The following is a 17493-nucleotide window of genomic DNA, read 5'->3' on the forward strand; positions in this document are numbered from 1 at the left end:
CAAACCTCAGTGTTCCAGTCATCCCACATGAGGTTCGACAGTTTATGAACCAGATCTCTATTGATATTTCCGCATAGTTTTGATAATACGGTGATAGCTATCACCCGGTCTTTCCAGCAACCATTATTTAACTGTTCACCCAACAACGAATGAACCAGACTCTGAAAATACATAGTTAATTTTATGCATCACAGCAATGGCACGTAATTCGACACCGCTTCAGAGGATACGGCTGTGGGCTACCCAGACAGCAAATCAATCATTTTTTACATTGATAGAACATCTGCAGACGTTGAACCAATGTGAAAAACGGTTGATTTGCTGCCTGGGTAACAAGACATGGCATGCCAAAATAAATGAGAGTCCCTAAAGTAATGAATGTCTGTCCCCTTTCGCTGTGGTACATTTGTGCATTCCATCTATAGTTAGCAATGCTATCACAAGTGGTTAGTTATTTTAAACCATTGTTATCAATATTGTAAATTTTGAGGTGTTCGACAAATTGTTCGTAAGCAATTGTTCGTAAAGCAATTGTTTGTAAGCAATTGTTCGTATAACAATTGTTCGTAAAATTAATTCTTCGTAAAACAATTCTTCCTAAAGCATTTTTTCCTGCATGCAGTTAAAATTTGATGTATACGAAGAAATGCTTTACGAAGAATTGCTTTACGAACAATTGCTTACGAACAATTTGCCTATAACAAAATTTTGATTTATTGTTGCGTATGAAGCAGAAAGTCAAGTGATTCCAGGAGTTGCAATTTGTGAAGTTTCTCATGCTTTCGTTCAAGAAATGTCGAACCAAAGTTTTCAAACGTTCAGAGGCTACTTCCAACAATTTTTCCTCTTGAATTAATTAAAATTGTAGCCTTATGTATAGGCCTTAGGGTAACCAATTAGAAAGAGTTCTTTGGTTCTATCCACACAACGGAAATATTAGTTTGTTTTTAGACCATTTAAACAGCTTGTTTTCGTAGTAATCAAGCCATATGTGAATAATGCAGCTGTCTAATAACGTTATGACTGACGTTGTATTGAAACTTCAAGTGCCAATACCGTATTTACTTCTCCTGTGGGCTTACTCAGGCATCCTGTATGTAGAATAGGCTGCACAATACCTACTGTATGTCGACTGAGGTGAACTAAAAGAGCCGTTGCTTGTTGCTGCTCGTGCGTCTCAAGAAGCATTTGTATGATGAGATGAACAACTCTCGCATCTGTGCTGCCATTTAATGCTAAGCACTGAGCACACGCTGACCGATCTGCCGGTATTCCTACAGTAAATGTAACTGTTGTGTGATTGTGTTCGTAGAAAGATATACGCTTATACCAATGGCTCTCAACTGGTGATAAATTTATCTCCAAGAGTACGTTTCTCTAAGCAGGAAAGATAGAAGACATGGAAATTCTTAGATTCTATCAGAAAATGTCTGATGGAGATTAATATACTTAGAAATCTTTCGCAAGGGGTAAACGAGAGTAAACGGAGACGGAGACGGAGAATATCTGCATTTGAACTCACACTTTTAAACTACTGTTATATTTACGTGGTGTTTGGCAGCACGGATCAATAGAACATATACATATATTATATAATACAGTATTTGAAAGTATGTATTACTGAAGCATATGTCGAAATACCATTTTCAAGATTGTACTCCAAAATATTGGTCACTTCATCACTGGTTTCAGACAAACTGAAAAGGCACATCGCTGCTGCCAATTGTACTCTCCCATGTGGATCGCGTAAACGCAAGCGCACCTTCTCCAGAAGATCAACAAACAAATGCCCGACGTCATTCCTATTTTGTAAGGTGGCAGCACCTATCTTTGGCAAAACAGCTGAAAAGAGTGAATAGCGTTTAAAATACAATTTTTTTAAACACGTGCTTACATCCGCAACGGCAAATAAAAAATTAAAATACGGTGAAAGTAACGTTTAATACATAAAGTTGTTGGCGGTATCATTATCATCCAAATTAGGTTTTGTCCCTGCTAGTGGGGGACGGGGGTGGCCGATTCATTCCTTGAAGCGATTACCTTCACTCCTGTTCTCCATCTTATTCTGTCTATCGCATCCATCTTAAAGTTCAACTTTGTCTCATTCTTCACCTGTTCTTTTCATGTTGTTATTGGACGAACGAACTCAGTAAATTTATATAGACCTACTTTTATATACAAAACTGTTTTGTAAACTTACGTAAGACAACAATATCTTCAACTGGCATTTTATGCAACGCAGCCATTGCACACGCGGCTATAGCGGCCAATCTCACATGCGCATGAATATTATCTAAATCCATAAGAATATCGCCCATAGTCGTTTCCTGCCAATTCGTAGCTGTAACAGAAACAAAAATAAAAAATTAGGTTTCAATTAGGTAAACAAAGGTAAAGGTGGTCTCATACTTGATTCAAAGTGTCGGGGATGAGAAAGTAGGGCTCTCATTCTACTACGCAAAGGCCAGGGGTGTCCAAAGTCCGGCCCGCGATACGTTTTTGTATGGCCCGCGCCTGTTGTTGCACAATGTGTTATTTTTGGCACGCAGGCACAGAAATCATACAAATTCAACATGCATTGTTTCAAAAATTAATGAAGACAGCACTTTCTCGCAGACAAAACCCGGCGAGAAAAGATGCAAACATTGTTGCGGCATAATTGCGAAATCAACTATCATTGCCTGGAGAGAATGATGAGTGATACGGTCGAGCATTCATTTGCTTGCCAGCAAATTCAACGACCGCTTTCGAAATTTTGCCGCAAATGTAAAGGATTATTGCTATTTGCTTCTTTCTGCTTGAACACTGATGAGGCTTCAGCTCAACTGCAGCTATTTGGGCTTCTCATCGAAGACGACCACAAAATCTTTTTCTCTTGCCTTTTCACCAGCAGCTGGACAAAAACAATTTTCAGAAATGCGAAAGTTTGCAAAGAAAATGTTGAGCTTGTCCGTTTCAACATATTTATGTGAGTTAGCATGATTTGCGTGACCTCGGTTGTGAACTTGAATAAGAATCGCTTGAGATCAAAATTAATCGACTCCCACCTAAGCGATATTTTACGCTTGTCTGGCCTACCACTAACCTGGGTATAGAAATCAAGACGCCAGTGTCATCCTTCACATTAACATAGCTATGTTTTACAAAGTTTCTGGGTGTATTAATTTCTGATGGAAAAGCAGATCTTATACAGGCTAACATCATGAAATCTTTAAACCTGCATATCGCTTGGTTACATGAAAATGACATCAAATTATATTATGCATCTCTCTTTACGCAAAACAAGATTGTCAGAAGCTGTTGGCCCCCGGGCACTTCCGCATTATCAAATCCGGCCCGCCTGGAAAAAAGTTTGTACACCCCTGTACTAAGCCATCGGCACTAACGAGAGTAGGGTGACCAGTTCCTTTCTCTCGGCCGCCTTTCCTTCAGCAATGATGTCCACCCCAAGCCTTAAAGCAGCCGGCGGCCATGGCCGCTAAGCAGTGCTTGAATGACCGCCAGTGCTACTTCCTCAGTCGGCCAATTTGGCCGCCGCTTTCTTCTAGCTAATTATTTAATTTTGCAATAGAATGATCGTGGATTAACTGTCGGAAATATCTAGTATCAAAGAGTGACGCAGAATTAGGTCAGCGCGTCATAATCACCACTGTTGTATTGAGCAGGAACATTTGTTATTGTATGGAAAATATCCAGCTGCGATCACCAGCAATAAGTCTTGTTTGTAATTCCGACATTTATTTTAACAAAGTGTTAATCTGAAGTGCTAATTTACATCGGCTGGCAATATTGTCGTTTTTATGTAGATTCAATATTGTCGGACATTGAATCGTTGTGAAAAAGGAGAACTACCCAGACAACAAAATTCGTCACTTTTACCTTGATTTAACGACTGCAAACGTAGAATCAATGTAAAAATGACGGATTTTGTTGTCTGGGTAAGTTAGTTGACATCCGAGGGGAAAACACGTGCCTTCAGAGTTGAGAAATGTTTCCGCTGTGGGTTAGTGACTTCACACCCTAATGGTGACATCATAACGATATAAATGGCCAGGTTTTATGAAAGGCGGTATGCAGTTGAAATAATTTACTGAGCAGCGGGCAGTTGAAACAATTTAGTGTCGTTAGATGGTCCCGCAATAACGGATTACAATCCCGATAAAGCAGTTACTGCGTGGTACAACGATTCTATAGCAGGACGTCGCCCAGACTTCAACAACACTAAGTGATCATTTTGGCATTGTTGCATGTTTGATAGGGTGGGTCGAAATTTGGACTTTTTCTCCGATTTCATTGCTACAAACTTTTTTTCTTGCGAATAGTCATAAAACGACATTCCTGAAAGTTTGAGCTTGATCGGACATCGTCTTCATTTCTAAAAATCGCGATTTATAAAGGTACCTGAAGCGATTTTTTCGAGGCTTGAAAATGCATTGTTTTTAATAGGAAGTTGTTTTCACTAGATTTGAAAACGTCATAACTTACCTAATTCTTATTGTAAAAAGATGATTTATGCGTCAACAGATTCAATACAATTAGGAGAATCCAATTCATTGTGTACTGATTCCGGAAAGTGATGACGTCATCAATGACGTCATTAAACAGTAATTTGCAAATAGCGATAAAACTGATATTCCTACATGCTTCATCTCTAAGTTATTTGATAATGAATTGATGTACTTTCTAAACATAAACATCATGCTGGTACTTGATGACGTAATTGATGGCGTCATATACATTATTAAATTACATTTCAGTGTGATGGCTTCTGGAAAATATTGCGTGTTTGTGATAGATAATGGATCGTTATCAATTAGTTATGATTCGCTTGATTTTAAATAACAATATTGCTCTTCAAAGATTTGTTCCACACTGCCTTTCTGGGTGTGCAAAATAGGCATTCTTTTTAACATATTTTAAAGCAATGTCTCGAATTTTATCAGGCAAAAGTGAACAGCACTGCAATGATTTAAGGATATCCTTTGGTCCGTCTTTGTACAATGGTTCACATTTTACAGTATATTGAACCAACATGGGGCATATTGAATGACTATATGCGCAACAATTATTTTCAAGTTTTCTGCAATGTCACTTGGCAATTGGTGATCACTGATGTATAGTTTGTAGCAACGTGAAGCGAAACTTAGCCACCACGAATGATTTAACGGACCAATATTTGCGTACATCAGTTTAGATGAAATATAGCCATTCCTAATGGCATTGGTAATCTCGTACAGACACCTTTGATCAGTCGATAGATCTTTTACTATGTGCTCCGGTAGCAAACGATTTCCTGGCCCCATCTTCACAGGCACAAATAAAGGGTTGACTTCTTCAAATTCAACTCTACTTAGAAGCTTCCCTATTTGCCCTTTAAATGGTGTGTCACCACTGGTAGATCCATCTAATGTAGCAAAGACGTGTCGAAGGGGTAACTCATTGGCTGCAACATGCATATAAACCAACTCACACGACGACAAAGGCGTTGTTTCAGTCCAGTTATCACACCTGATTTAAATCCAGTGTTTACATTCACGGAATCACACCCAAATACTTTGACACAATGCACCATACTATATTTTTTGATACAGTCCATGAGAGCATTTGTAATATCTTCAGCTGTTTCTGACATTGGACTGACAGCAGTTAAATACTGATTTCCAGGTTTCTGAACAATACTGTAGTGTTCTACGCGAACAAAAACCTTGCCACCTGTTCTTGATGCTATTTTAACAGTTTCATCTTAATAATGTAGGTGACGTCATCGATTACGTCATCAAGTACCAGCATGATGTTTATGTTTGGAAAGTACATCAATTCATTATCAAGTAACTTAGAGATGAAGCATGTAGGAATATCAGTTTTAGCGCCATTTGCAAATTACTGTTTAATGACGTCATTGATGACGTCATCATTTTCCGGAGTCAGTACACAATGAATTGGATTCCCCTAATTATATTGAATCTGTTGACGCATAAATCATCTTTTTACAATAAGAATTAAGTAAGTCATGACGTTTTCAAATCTAGTGAAAACAACTTCCTATTAAAAACAATGCATTTTCAAGCCTCGAAAAAATCGCTTCAGGTACCTTTATAAATCGCGATTTTTAGAAATGAAGACGATGTCCGATCAAGCTCAAACTTTCAGGAATGTCGTTTTATGACTATTCGCAAGAAAAAAAGTTTGTAGCAATGAAATCGGAGAAAAAGTCCAAATTTCGACCCACCCCAATGTTTAATTATATTTACTTGTGCTATCGTTATTTGTATTTTGGCCTCCAAGCACGCAGATTTGGCCGCCGAAAAGAAGCTCCCGGTAGACCACGATGGCCGCCGGATAAAAACACGAGTTTTAAGGCCTGCCACCCAATTCATTACACCCTGGGTAGAGGTGAGCGGTGTTTATCAACAACCAGCTTAAGCCGTGAGCGCAGTAAAATCATCAATTTAATTTTAACTAGACGTATTTCAAACTACTATCATTGACATATAAATAGAATAACCAAGCAAAGATTTAATGGAGACCAACGAATTTCTGACATAAATTCAATGTAGGTGTAAAATCAAGAAATGCAATGCGTTCATACCTTACTGTAGAATCAACATTGGTAACATTTTAACTTTTACCAAAATTGCAAACTGCATTGCTTCTAGAGCTGTATATTTTGTTAAAGATTTTTTTTTGAGATTGTACGTCTAAGTGCAGAAAAGAAAAAGGTAGAATAAAAGACGTCACACCTAACTTCCACTTTGCTCTCCACACCTCCACAATGTGCGCCAGAGGCGCGTTGTTGAGCATTTTGCTGGAACCCGATGGATCGAACAACTCCGACTTTGCAGCATCGTATTTAGGAGGATTTAGACCTCGTTCAGATGCAAAGTCAGCGGGTTGGGGTAGATCGGTCCATCTACGCATGCCTTTCCCATATCTGACTGAAATGGAGTTTGTAAAACAGTCAAACGATGGATAACATTTGGCAAGGATTCCGATGTGCATGTGTTAACTAGAGCAAGTCTTAGAAATACTTTACAATGGGATAACTTCCTACATAGTTAGTAAACTACTGCTTTGGATGAGAAGCAGTCTTGCTATATCGTAAACATGTGACGACAATTAAATGATTCGGTTCACTATAACGATTATTGCAATTATGCACTAATGCAGAAGCCAACAAAATCAAACGTTTTCGGCGTAACATTGTGCACTCGTTCAAGAAAACACAACTTACAACATTTAAACAATAAATGCTATTTATATTCGAAACAGTGTTCAATGTCAAACAAAAAGCCAAGCAGAGCGAACTTTATCAAATACAGTTACCAATCACTAAGGCTGTTTAACCCTTATTGGGATCACCAAAAGGTTCATCTTCAGATAAATTTTATTTGAATAAGAACCTTCTGATGAACTCAATATAAGAGTGAAACAGCCTGTTAAGGTTTTTAGTGAATGGTAACTTACCACGTCTAAATAGAAAATAAATTTAAGAAATAGTAAATACAAATAACGAGAATGACACATTTAAAGTAACCAACTAGCCATACTTTAATCAAACTAAAAAGAGGAAGTACTCAAACCTGCAAAACTGCTCTGTTGTAACAGAATGTGGAAAGGGATAGGGAAGATAAGATTAGTGATAATAAAACACGTAGAAACGGGCTTACAAAATAATGAACGTAACTATTTAATTCGGTGGGAATATTTTGATGGCACGTGTGGACTTATTGGTAACTTGACTTCAATGGCATATGTGGACTTATTGGTAACTTGACTACTCAAAGCATTCTATAATTGCAGTGATAGAACAACAGTGATATGAAACTTACAGTTATTGTTTAAGGATGCGGTATTTTCTTAGCTAAGATGTAATTATGAAATTAGGTTATTCTATTCAATGACATCATTATCATTGGAGAACCTGAGTAAACAGGTTTCGTATTAATGGCAAGCTAAACATTATATCATCAAAATTCTAGAATGCTTCTATAGGGCTTTAACAAATTTAAGAACCTTATTTATGCGTACGGTATTCGCAAAAAAATATTGTTATGGTAATTTGAAATAACGCATAGTTTACATTGAAGCAATAGCTTTATTTGTTAATGAAGTGTGACTTTATTTACAATATATATAAAGATATTTCACACATTATAGCTTCGGTTTGCTGTTAAGTTATTGGGGTCGTCGAACGGTACAAAGCGTTTTCAGACATTTAACTGACTCAAGGTCATATAGCTAGCATAAGTTTGAAAGTTTTTGTCGTATAACAATATACTAAAATAGTATATAATAAAAATGTAAATTGACGTTATTCATATACGATTATACGTGCATTGATTTACATAACATGAAACGTTTCAATAAGTACGGTACAGGTCAATAAATAACAATATTACTGTATTAGTTTGCAACAGTTAATCAGCGTAAAAATGACTGGATGTAGTGTGTCACAATCAATGTGCGAGGTCTCGCGATGGGCTGCTTTGTATCTTGACAGAACGTGCTGTTTTTATTATGGAATTTTTGAGCGATGTGTTATAGTCGGTTATTGACCTGAACATGGCCACCTAAAGATACGGCCTGATTTGTCACATTTTGCAGAAATTTCCAGGTTTTTCTAATTTTGGGCGAACGTTTAAATAAATTTTTCTAAAAACTAGATTTTTACACTTTCTTTATTCTTTTCCCCAGATGACACAAGAGGTTTTAACATCCTCACATGTAGAAAAATAAAGAAAATTTGATTTCGAAGATTTTAGTCAGACTGTTAATTTTCAATAACAGTCTGATTTTGCCTTTTTCAACTTACTTTTTCTCATTAGCTACTGCTTCCCTAAGGCAACAAAAAAGTTTTATGTCATTAGGAACCGCAAAAAGTAAAAACATCTCAAAAAATGTCAGTCAAGCACTAGCAGTAGCTGTAATCAAAATCTGCAAAATGTGACAAATCAGGCCGCATCTCCAGGTGGCCATGACCTGAAGTAACCTTTGATTGCGAGATCTCTTTTATGTAATGCGTTTCCAGAGCATTCGGGACATTCATTCAGAACAAATCTGGAATGTTCTGTTCTTTTTCACAATTGCCGAGTGACGTTTGTCATGACGTCATAAGGATGTTTATCAGTAGATCAGTGATTGCGAAATCTTTATTATGTGGCGTGTTTTCTGGAACCTTCTGCCCTACGTGACAATCTAGAAGCTTCTTTAAACCTGCTATAAATAGTGGTGTAAATTGATGGATTTTTATTATGAGTCGATTATGAGAGTTGTATTATGAGGTGATTATGAGTTGTGGATTGGTAAAAGGTGCAAAGATTATTGTTGATCGAGAGTTGAAGTATTGAATACAAGTAGATGAGGATTGGTGCTGATATAAATTGTGTTCGAAATTAGAGTTATTTGAGAAGCCGTTCGTTGAAGTCCTTCAAGCGTTTTCATATATCATTTCAATAGTAGAACTATTCGACATTTAATTGACTGCTTTTTGGTTATAACCCACTAAACTACGTCATTGAACCTTTCCAAGTATTTTTCCTGGTAAGAAATAGAAAGAAACCGTGACATAGAGAATAAGTAAAGTGTTTTAAAGTTAAACTTTAGTAAAATATATTGCTTCTCGGTAAAAATAAAGACTCTTTCTAATTTTGTAATCACTGACAGTGAATTTGGTTAGTTTTCACGTTAGTTAACTACTACAAAATTCGCTTCCCCCACCTGGTCTAGTTTCGCAAAGAGCCTTCTGTTCTATTCCTTGAGACCATATGGTGTGAGAAGGCGGATAAATGTCTTGAATGAATGTTCGATATTCAGAGAAATCATCCATAATAATTCGATCTCTATCGCAGCTCAGCTGGAACACTGGTCTTGCCTGATCTATGCAAAAAAATTAAATAAAATGCAACTTTATGTCACTTGTGTGTTGAAATAGTAAATACTCAGAAGGTACTGTAGGCTACTTTAGAAATAAGCTGCAGCAGTTACAAACGAGCGCCCGATGAGCACAGCAGAGCAGGTAATAAAAAAAAAAAAAAATGAAGGAAACATTATCAGGCTACTTTCTAGGTTTTATCCTACCAAAAAATAAACAGCTTAAAATGTAAAAACTTATGTTCAGAAAAGTTTTCGAAAACTAAACCGTTTCTGTGTTAAGTTTTACTGAAGTAGCATTAGTAACCGATAGCATTGAAGATGAAAACAGTTTAGTTTCCCTTTTCTGGACGTAAGTTAACTTTCTGCGTTTGGGCTTTTCATTTTTTGATTATAATAATAATAATTATTATATGCTATATTTTGCGACAACACTCAGTTACAGTGCGAACACAGATGTAACGCAATGGGTCTGCTACTATTTGGTGAGTCCGATTCGGTGAGTCCGATTCGGTGAGTTCCTAACCTCTAACCCTAAAACGGCAATGATAATTAGGCTACGGTACCCAATAATTTAAAAAAAAATTGAAAAAATCCCCCGTTGAGGGATCGGACTCACCGAATCGGACTCACCGAAACGGGCCATTCAGAACGCAATAGGCAACAGGAAACAGCAAAAGGACATAGTCATCGAGTCAGCTAATCTCCTTGCTTTGGCATGCCAGAGTCTTTGCCGAGACACAGCCGTGTGCTCTGGATCGGTGTCGAACCCACGTCCTTTCGAACGTTGCGCAGATGTTCTCAGCATTCAGCCACGTAGCCGACGTATTAGACAGATTGATCTATGACCAGGTGTTTTAGGCATTTTTTACCTGAATTTTTTTGCTAAGACCATTACAATGTAAAAACTTATTGGAATAGAATAATAACTATAATGATATTATACAGTATATATAAAAAAAATTAAATCCACAAACTCTATTTTGAGCATTGTTGTAACTGATTGTTTCGACAAGAATCTATGATTGTGCATAACTTTTTATGTCAATATTTTATTGATAAAGGCTATGAACACAAGTGTAGTGAAAGTGTTTCTATTTATTTCTGTAATAGAATACGTATTAATATCATCTACATAATGTGTCCAGCCATATCTTATTTTTCTTGACAAAGATTTAAAAACCTATCTCAAAGCAAATCTAAACAAAACCTAATTGCCAAATTTGCCACAGCACGTTCTTCAATGTTTTTCAATGCATGCATTTTTCTATTGTCTCAGCTAAACGTGAAATCATTAAACAAAAGTTGGTAAACTTGAACACTTACTAGTGAAGAGTTGTTGTTCAAATGCGTTCTCAGTGGCATATACATAATTTTTTGCTGCTGGATTGAAAATATCTTCCATCTTAATTGGTGGAGGTGGCTCAAGATGCTTCACTGTCAAATTCTGTGCAGTTTGGTTCACTTCAGCTAAAGAATATCAGCTAAAAGTCATCCGTTATAAAATTATGTTTGTTGGGATTCTGCAATCTTCATGAGCTAAAGAAATGTAGCCAAGCACAAATACAAAACTTTATAGATATACAACTGTACTGATCGCAGTTGTTGTTTTGAGCCTGGGGTCGGGAGTCTACCCATTTACTGCACCAGATTGGTGATGTTACTCCCGGCTACACTGGGAGCACACCTTGTCTTGCATTTGGTGACCAAGTGATGGGGCAGTGATATATAATCTGCAATCTGTTCTTTAGCACCACTCGAAGAACGAGGAAGACAACTCTCTCCATGTATCTGCAATCTGCATGGTTGAACAGAAAAACCTGATATCATACATATGTGAAGACAACTGAAGACAATAAAATACTGTCTTGATAGAGTGAGGAGTGTTTAAGAGCTTGGGGCCAGGTATTTAATGTTTACGCATTAACTCTAGCTAGTTAGATCAATCATTTTCCGATATCACAAACTTACAATACCGTACCACTAACACTGTGTGCAACATCCATTTCCATAGTCCTTGTGCATTTAACAGAGTATTGTGTAAACATTAAATACCAGACTCCAAGTTCCTAAACACTCCTATCTACCAAGACAGGATTGTATGATCTTCAATTGTCTTCACAATATGTGTCAGGATTTTCTGCTCAACCATGCAGATACATGGGGAGAGTTTATCTTCCTCTTTCTTCGAGTGGTTGTGAGGAACAGATTGCAGATTATATATCACTGTCATGCTCAATTGCTCATATACCACCGATCATATATCACAGCATATTTTAATCTATGAAATCTAAGGATAAAATTTTTGTGTAGATAAGTGAAACAGAGAAACCAATGAACTATACTTTTAATTGATTTAACTTTCCTCCTTTCATGTGATAAATATCTTGGTAGCTTGTAATACTGAGCAAAAGTCTGTTGAAGAGTTGAATCATTTTTTATTCTATTTTTACGTTCCAGTTTTTGTTGCTGCTTTTTTTCGTCTAAATTTCTTTTTTCGTTTTCTTCTTTTCTTTGTTTAACAGCTTTTATGTCACAATCTTTAACCTACAGTGAACAAAATATGAAGAAAAAAAAAAAATATATATATACTTGTGGTAGGAAGAAAGTATAATCAAAAATTGTTACTGCTAATGTCTACAACAGCAATAGGCTATATTGTTTAAACAACAACATAAATAATTATGGAAGATTGAGAAGGCACTTTTTTAAGACGACATTCATGAAGTGTGAAGGCATAAAATTCAGCAAGAGAAGAGTAAATTTAGAGTGCCATAATTGTACTGTATATTAGGGTGATTCATAAATTTAAATTTTTTTTAATTCAATGGGGCACCCTCTTGTATCGTGTCAATACCTGAAAAAATAATCCTGTCAAACTTTTAGGGCAATCAAAAGCATTTTTAAGGTTGCTACCGACTTTGAAAGCTGCACATAATACACAAATGGGTCATTCCATGTCAACTCAACAGGTTGTGCAAGCTTGACCCTCTTAGATTTTCTTGAAATTCACATTAAAGTTTCATGTTGATGTATAATGAACACAAAAAAAATTTCAGCTCATTATCTCAAGACGTTTAGAATTTATAGCCCTTCAAAGTCACCAAGGTCCCTCAAAATGCGTTTGCATGTAAATTTTCCTCCATGTTTGGGTCTTCATAACTTTTAATCTAAAGCTTTTACAAAGCTGAAATTTGGTATTCTGATTAAGAAGCAGCCCTAGTTTTCATATCTACCACCACAATTGTTAATTTCAAATGTGTTTTAGATATAGAACCTTTCAAAAATTGAAATGTTTTACATTTGAAAAAATTTTATCAATTTTTGATGTCCGCTATCTCCCAAACCAATAGTCACAGAACTACCATTTTGTATATCATTAATCTAGAAAGACTAGTTGGTAATTAACCCCCATGAGACTGACACTAAACAAATGTGAAATTATTGAAGTTTGGAGGGTGCAAAGATGAAGCCCGAACCATCTTTACACCCTTCAAACTTCAATAATTTCACATTTGTTTGGTGTCAGTCTCATGGGGGTTAATTACCAACTAGTATAGATTAATGATATGCAAAATGGTAGTTCTGTGACTATTGGTTTGGGAGATAGCGGACATCAAAAATTGATAAAAAATTTTCAAATGTAAAAAATTTCAATTTTTGAAAGGTTCTATATCTAAAACACATTTGAAATTAACAATTGTGGTGGTAGATATGAAAACTAGGGCTGCTTCTTAATCAGAATACCAAATTTCAGCTTTGTAAATGCTTTAGATTAAAAGTTATGAAGACACAAACATGGAGGAAAATTTACATGCAAAGCATTTTGAGGGACCTTGGTGACTTTGAAGGGCTATAATTTCTAAACGTCTTGAGATAATGAGCTGAAATTTTTTTGTGTTCATTATACATCAACATGAAACTTTAGTGTGAATTTCAAGAAAATCTAAGAGGGTCAAGCTTGCACAACCTGTTGAGTTGACATGGAATGACCCATTTGTGTATTATGTGCAGCTTTCAAAGTCGGTAGCAACCTTAAAAATGCTTTCGATTGCCCTAAAAATTTGACAGGATTATTTTTTCAGGTATTGACACGATACAAGAGGGTGCCCCATTGAATTAGAAAAAATTTAAATTTATGAATCACCCTACTGTATATATTAGAGGCAAGTGTCTACTTCAAAGTTTTATGTAAGTTTTTTACTCTTAAGTTTATAGCATCTATAGCAGGGGCGTCCAACCCGTGGCCTGCGGGCCACATGTGGCCCGCGAGAAGGTTCTGAGTGGCCCGCGTGATATTTTTCAAAATGACATATATTATATAATCAACTCAATCGCCAACGTAATTTATGGCGAACTTACATTCCGATAAATTGGCATTTATTGTTTGCTTTCTTTCTCTATTACTCTATAATCCCTAGTGCATGGGGTGCGCAACTGTTCAAGTTAATTTTATTGTATCACAATGCACATTGTTACGCATCACATTTTCCACATTGTTACGTCCACCCTTTTCCACACAATAGTACTGGTGCTTCAAGAGTCAGTCAATCAGCAATATTTCTTGCTTTTAGCGAGAGAAGTTCAAAACTTTCTATTGCTAAAATTTTACAAAAAAATTGTTTCTTAAGAAAAAAATCAGAGAATTCATAGATTGGCAGTTTTCATGACATCATTATCCGGTAGCACTTGTGCGAGCAAGTTTTTCGTGGATGAATCTAGGGACAGCCGGACAATACATTACGGGACGTGCAACTCCGTTGTTCCGGCAACATCAGAAGTGTCAATTGCCAATTTGACATTTTTTACGCTTTGCTGCTGCCTTGCTTTCAACTAAAAACCTTAAACCACTTTAAAACCAACTTCACTCTTTTTATATAACCCATAAAATGTACAAACACATTTCTAAGATTAGAATTTGGGTGTGAGGGTTTTAATTAGAAATTATTAGACTGTCAATTTTAAGATTACAAATTAGCAGTAAATACTCAAGTGGCCCGCGCAACCATTCGTAAACTACATGTGGCCCTTTGGCCAAAAAGGTTGGACACCCCTGATCTATAGGCAATTGTGACCTAAAAACTAAAGTGACTTCTTGGGCTGCAGGATGCTTAAACCTCCAGTTCTCCACAAATTGTACGGCTTTTATTTATGTGCGAGTTTGGCCCATAGTTGACAATTACATGTTACATGCTCTTGCTATACATATGTATATCAGAGTATATACGCCGTTAACATTGTAAGAATTGTTGAACCAAAACACTTGTATTCAAACACAGTCAATAATTTCAGTCATTACACAATACACATGCAAAAATAAAAGGCTTGTAATATCTCTCTACTGCAACAGATTAATCGTGTTCGACCACCTCTTCCACAAACTTCCTTCATTATTTTACACCTTCCATGTTTGTCATTGTAGCTTGTTAATATAAAATATAAAAAAGTTAATATTTTATAAGTTAATAAGAAAAAGATCAGTTGTTTTCTCAATTTATAAAATTATAATCATTCTGAACTATAGGCTACAATTTATTGATTGATTAAATCTTTATCCTCAGACTGGAAAATCTTTTCTGAGAGCAAAATCCTGGTAGTTTTGCATACCTGTAGACTGTGTAGAGGCTTTGAACCACTGATGCAGGCCCAATCACCGAGATTGACAGATTAAAGTTTCTGATTGTTGAAGAATTGTTGCCAAAGAATTATTCCATCCACTTGGTGCCACTGAATGGAAATCAGTCCTTCACGTACATTGCTCAAGTGCACACCCCAAGAGTCGAACCAGCACTGCTTGATTAATAAACTACATAAAAAACTAAAGATCAATTTAATTTTCTTCCTTTTTCAAGTGCTTTTAGAATCACAATACTGTACTTACATTTTCTCGAAGAAGATTGGTGGTGCTAATTTTGGATCCAAACTTAGCTCGAAGAAAATGATAAAGGCGTTCTTTTTGTGGTCCAGATTCTATATTATTAAAGACAATCCATCGAGCAGTATCTTTGTTTAGTTTAGACAATGCATTTTCATCTTGGTGTATCACTGCTTCCTCTTTCTTTTCATTTGGCATATAATATTGCATTGTCAGTGGAGATACAACTAGTTTTCTATTGGTAACCATTGATGCTGATTGACAGACACGCTTTTTAACAGTTTTTTTCTGGACATTGGTAACCTTGTACTCTTGCGGTGGTGTTTCTCCATACCTCTCAGTGACTGATTTCGGACGTTGGCACATAAAAGCAGCTCTGGGTTTTGACATCTTTTTGAATTGGGAAGGCACTTTTCGAAGACATTGTTTTGCATCAAATCTTCCATCCTTTACCCATTTCGAAGAAGAGGAAATAATATCATCAAAATGATATGCTTTCAATACTGCAGTGCCATCATAAGGCAAAGTGTTTGGGCATATACCAAATACCTCTTTTCCAAAGTTTGATTTGTTGATTGTATCTTTTGTTAGAAGAGGATTGCTGGGCTTTTGCTTTGGAGGAAATAAAAGAGAAAGTGGATTAACATAAGACATAGGCTTGTATAGTTTAAATTCTGTTGAACTATCATCAATAAAAGGAATGTTTACATCCATAGCACTTGAGGAAAGTACTGGTGTAGAAGACAGACTTTCCTCCATAAGAAATTTAAGTAGCCAATTATTAGTTGCTAGATCCAATATTCTTGAACACAGATAGGCATAGGAACATTTTTGAATTATCTTCTAAGCCAATTTCTAAGCGGTTAACAAACCTTGACTGAGTGCAAAATCTACACAAAAAAGAGTTATATCATTCTACCTTGAGATTTCTGTTAAACTTCTGGTGACTGTAAAGTGTAAACTAGCCTAGCTAACAATCAGATACTGAAAAAAGTAACTAAGTATTATGTTAGGCATAATAACGTTATAAAGGATTTTGGCCAAGTAAACACAAGTATGCTACATACATTACATAGCCTACATCAGAAATTGACAAAAGACTAAAAAAAGTGGAGTATGACTTTGAAAAAACACAAAACTATTGTTAGTTCACTGTTCATTTGAAATGTTAGATTGAGCAAATGTCATACTATGGCCCCTTTAGAAGTTAGATTAACAGGATAAGGTAGCTATAGACCTACAAAGCCAAATAAGCTATCTATCCTGGCTCAATACTTTTTAAACCACATCAGGTTTCACCAGACTTTTGTATGGTTCTAAGACAATTTTTTGGCCCAAACAATAGCAAATTTCACCAGATTTTCAAAACCTGGTGACACATTACGCTAGCCTATACTATGGGCTACCATCTCATAACTTTGACAAGATGACTACCTATGGTCTTTGGCTACCATCCTCATTGTGTCATGATTTAACACACTGTTACTCAACGCATTGTTTGGAGAATTATATTCACTTTGTTATAAACTTATATGGCACTGTCGAAGTAAATAAATTGACTTGACTTTGTTAAACTGCCATTTAACTCAGACCTGGTTCTGGTCAATCACTGGTCACGTGGTCAGGCCGTTCAGTTCAGGGATTGATGAAAAAAGTAATGTTGTAGTAGGGGAATCCCAGCTTTAATCACCTAACAACAAAATATTTGTAACGCTTGGCCAATCTGATTCCATTCAATTTAATTTTCT

The 17493-nt window shown here is 36.2% G+C and overlaps 1 protein-coding gene across 4 annotated transcripts in view; it reads right to left on the reverse strand.

The window, feature by feature from the left end:
• Window positions 1-16602, reverse strand: part of LOC145783271 (HEAT repeat-containing protein 4-like) — a 35078-nt gene extending 18476 nt beyond the window's left edge. For all 4 annotated transcript variants that reach the window (XM_082595101.1, XM_082595097.1, XM_082595100.1 and 1 more), the window contains exons 1-9: window positions 15752-16602; window positions 12216-12417; window positions 11197-11340; window positions 9718-9876; window positions 6741-6935; window positions 2201-2341; window positions 1642-1842; window positions 1123-1274; window positions 6-161 (exon numbers count right to left, since the gene is read on the reverse strand). In XM_082595101.1, coding sequence (XP_082451227.1) covers window positions 6-161; window positions 1123-1274; window positions 1642-1842; window positions 2201-2341; window positions 6741-6935; window positions 9718-9876; window positions 11197-11340; window positions 12216-12417; window positions 15752-16504 — 2103 coding nt within the window. In that variant the 5' untranslated portion in view covers window positions 16505-16602. The remainder of the gene's footprint in view (window positions 1-5; window positions 162-1122; window positions 1275-1641; window positions 1843-2200; window positions 2342-6740; window positions 6936-9717; window positions 9877-11196; window positions 11341-12215; window positions 12418-15751) is intronic.
• Between the last annotated feature and the right edge of the window lie 891 nt (window positions 16603-17493).

Source organism: Aplidium turbinatum, chromosome 14, assembly GCF_918807975.1.
Source record: "Aplidium turbinatum chromosome 14, kaAplTurb1.1, whole genome shotgun sequence".
NCBI classification, from domain to species: domain Eukaryota; kingdom Metazoa; phylum Chordata; class Ascidiacea; order Aplousobranchia; family Polyclinidae; genus Aplidium; species Aplidium turbinatum.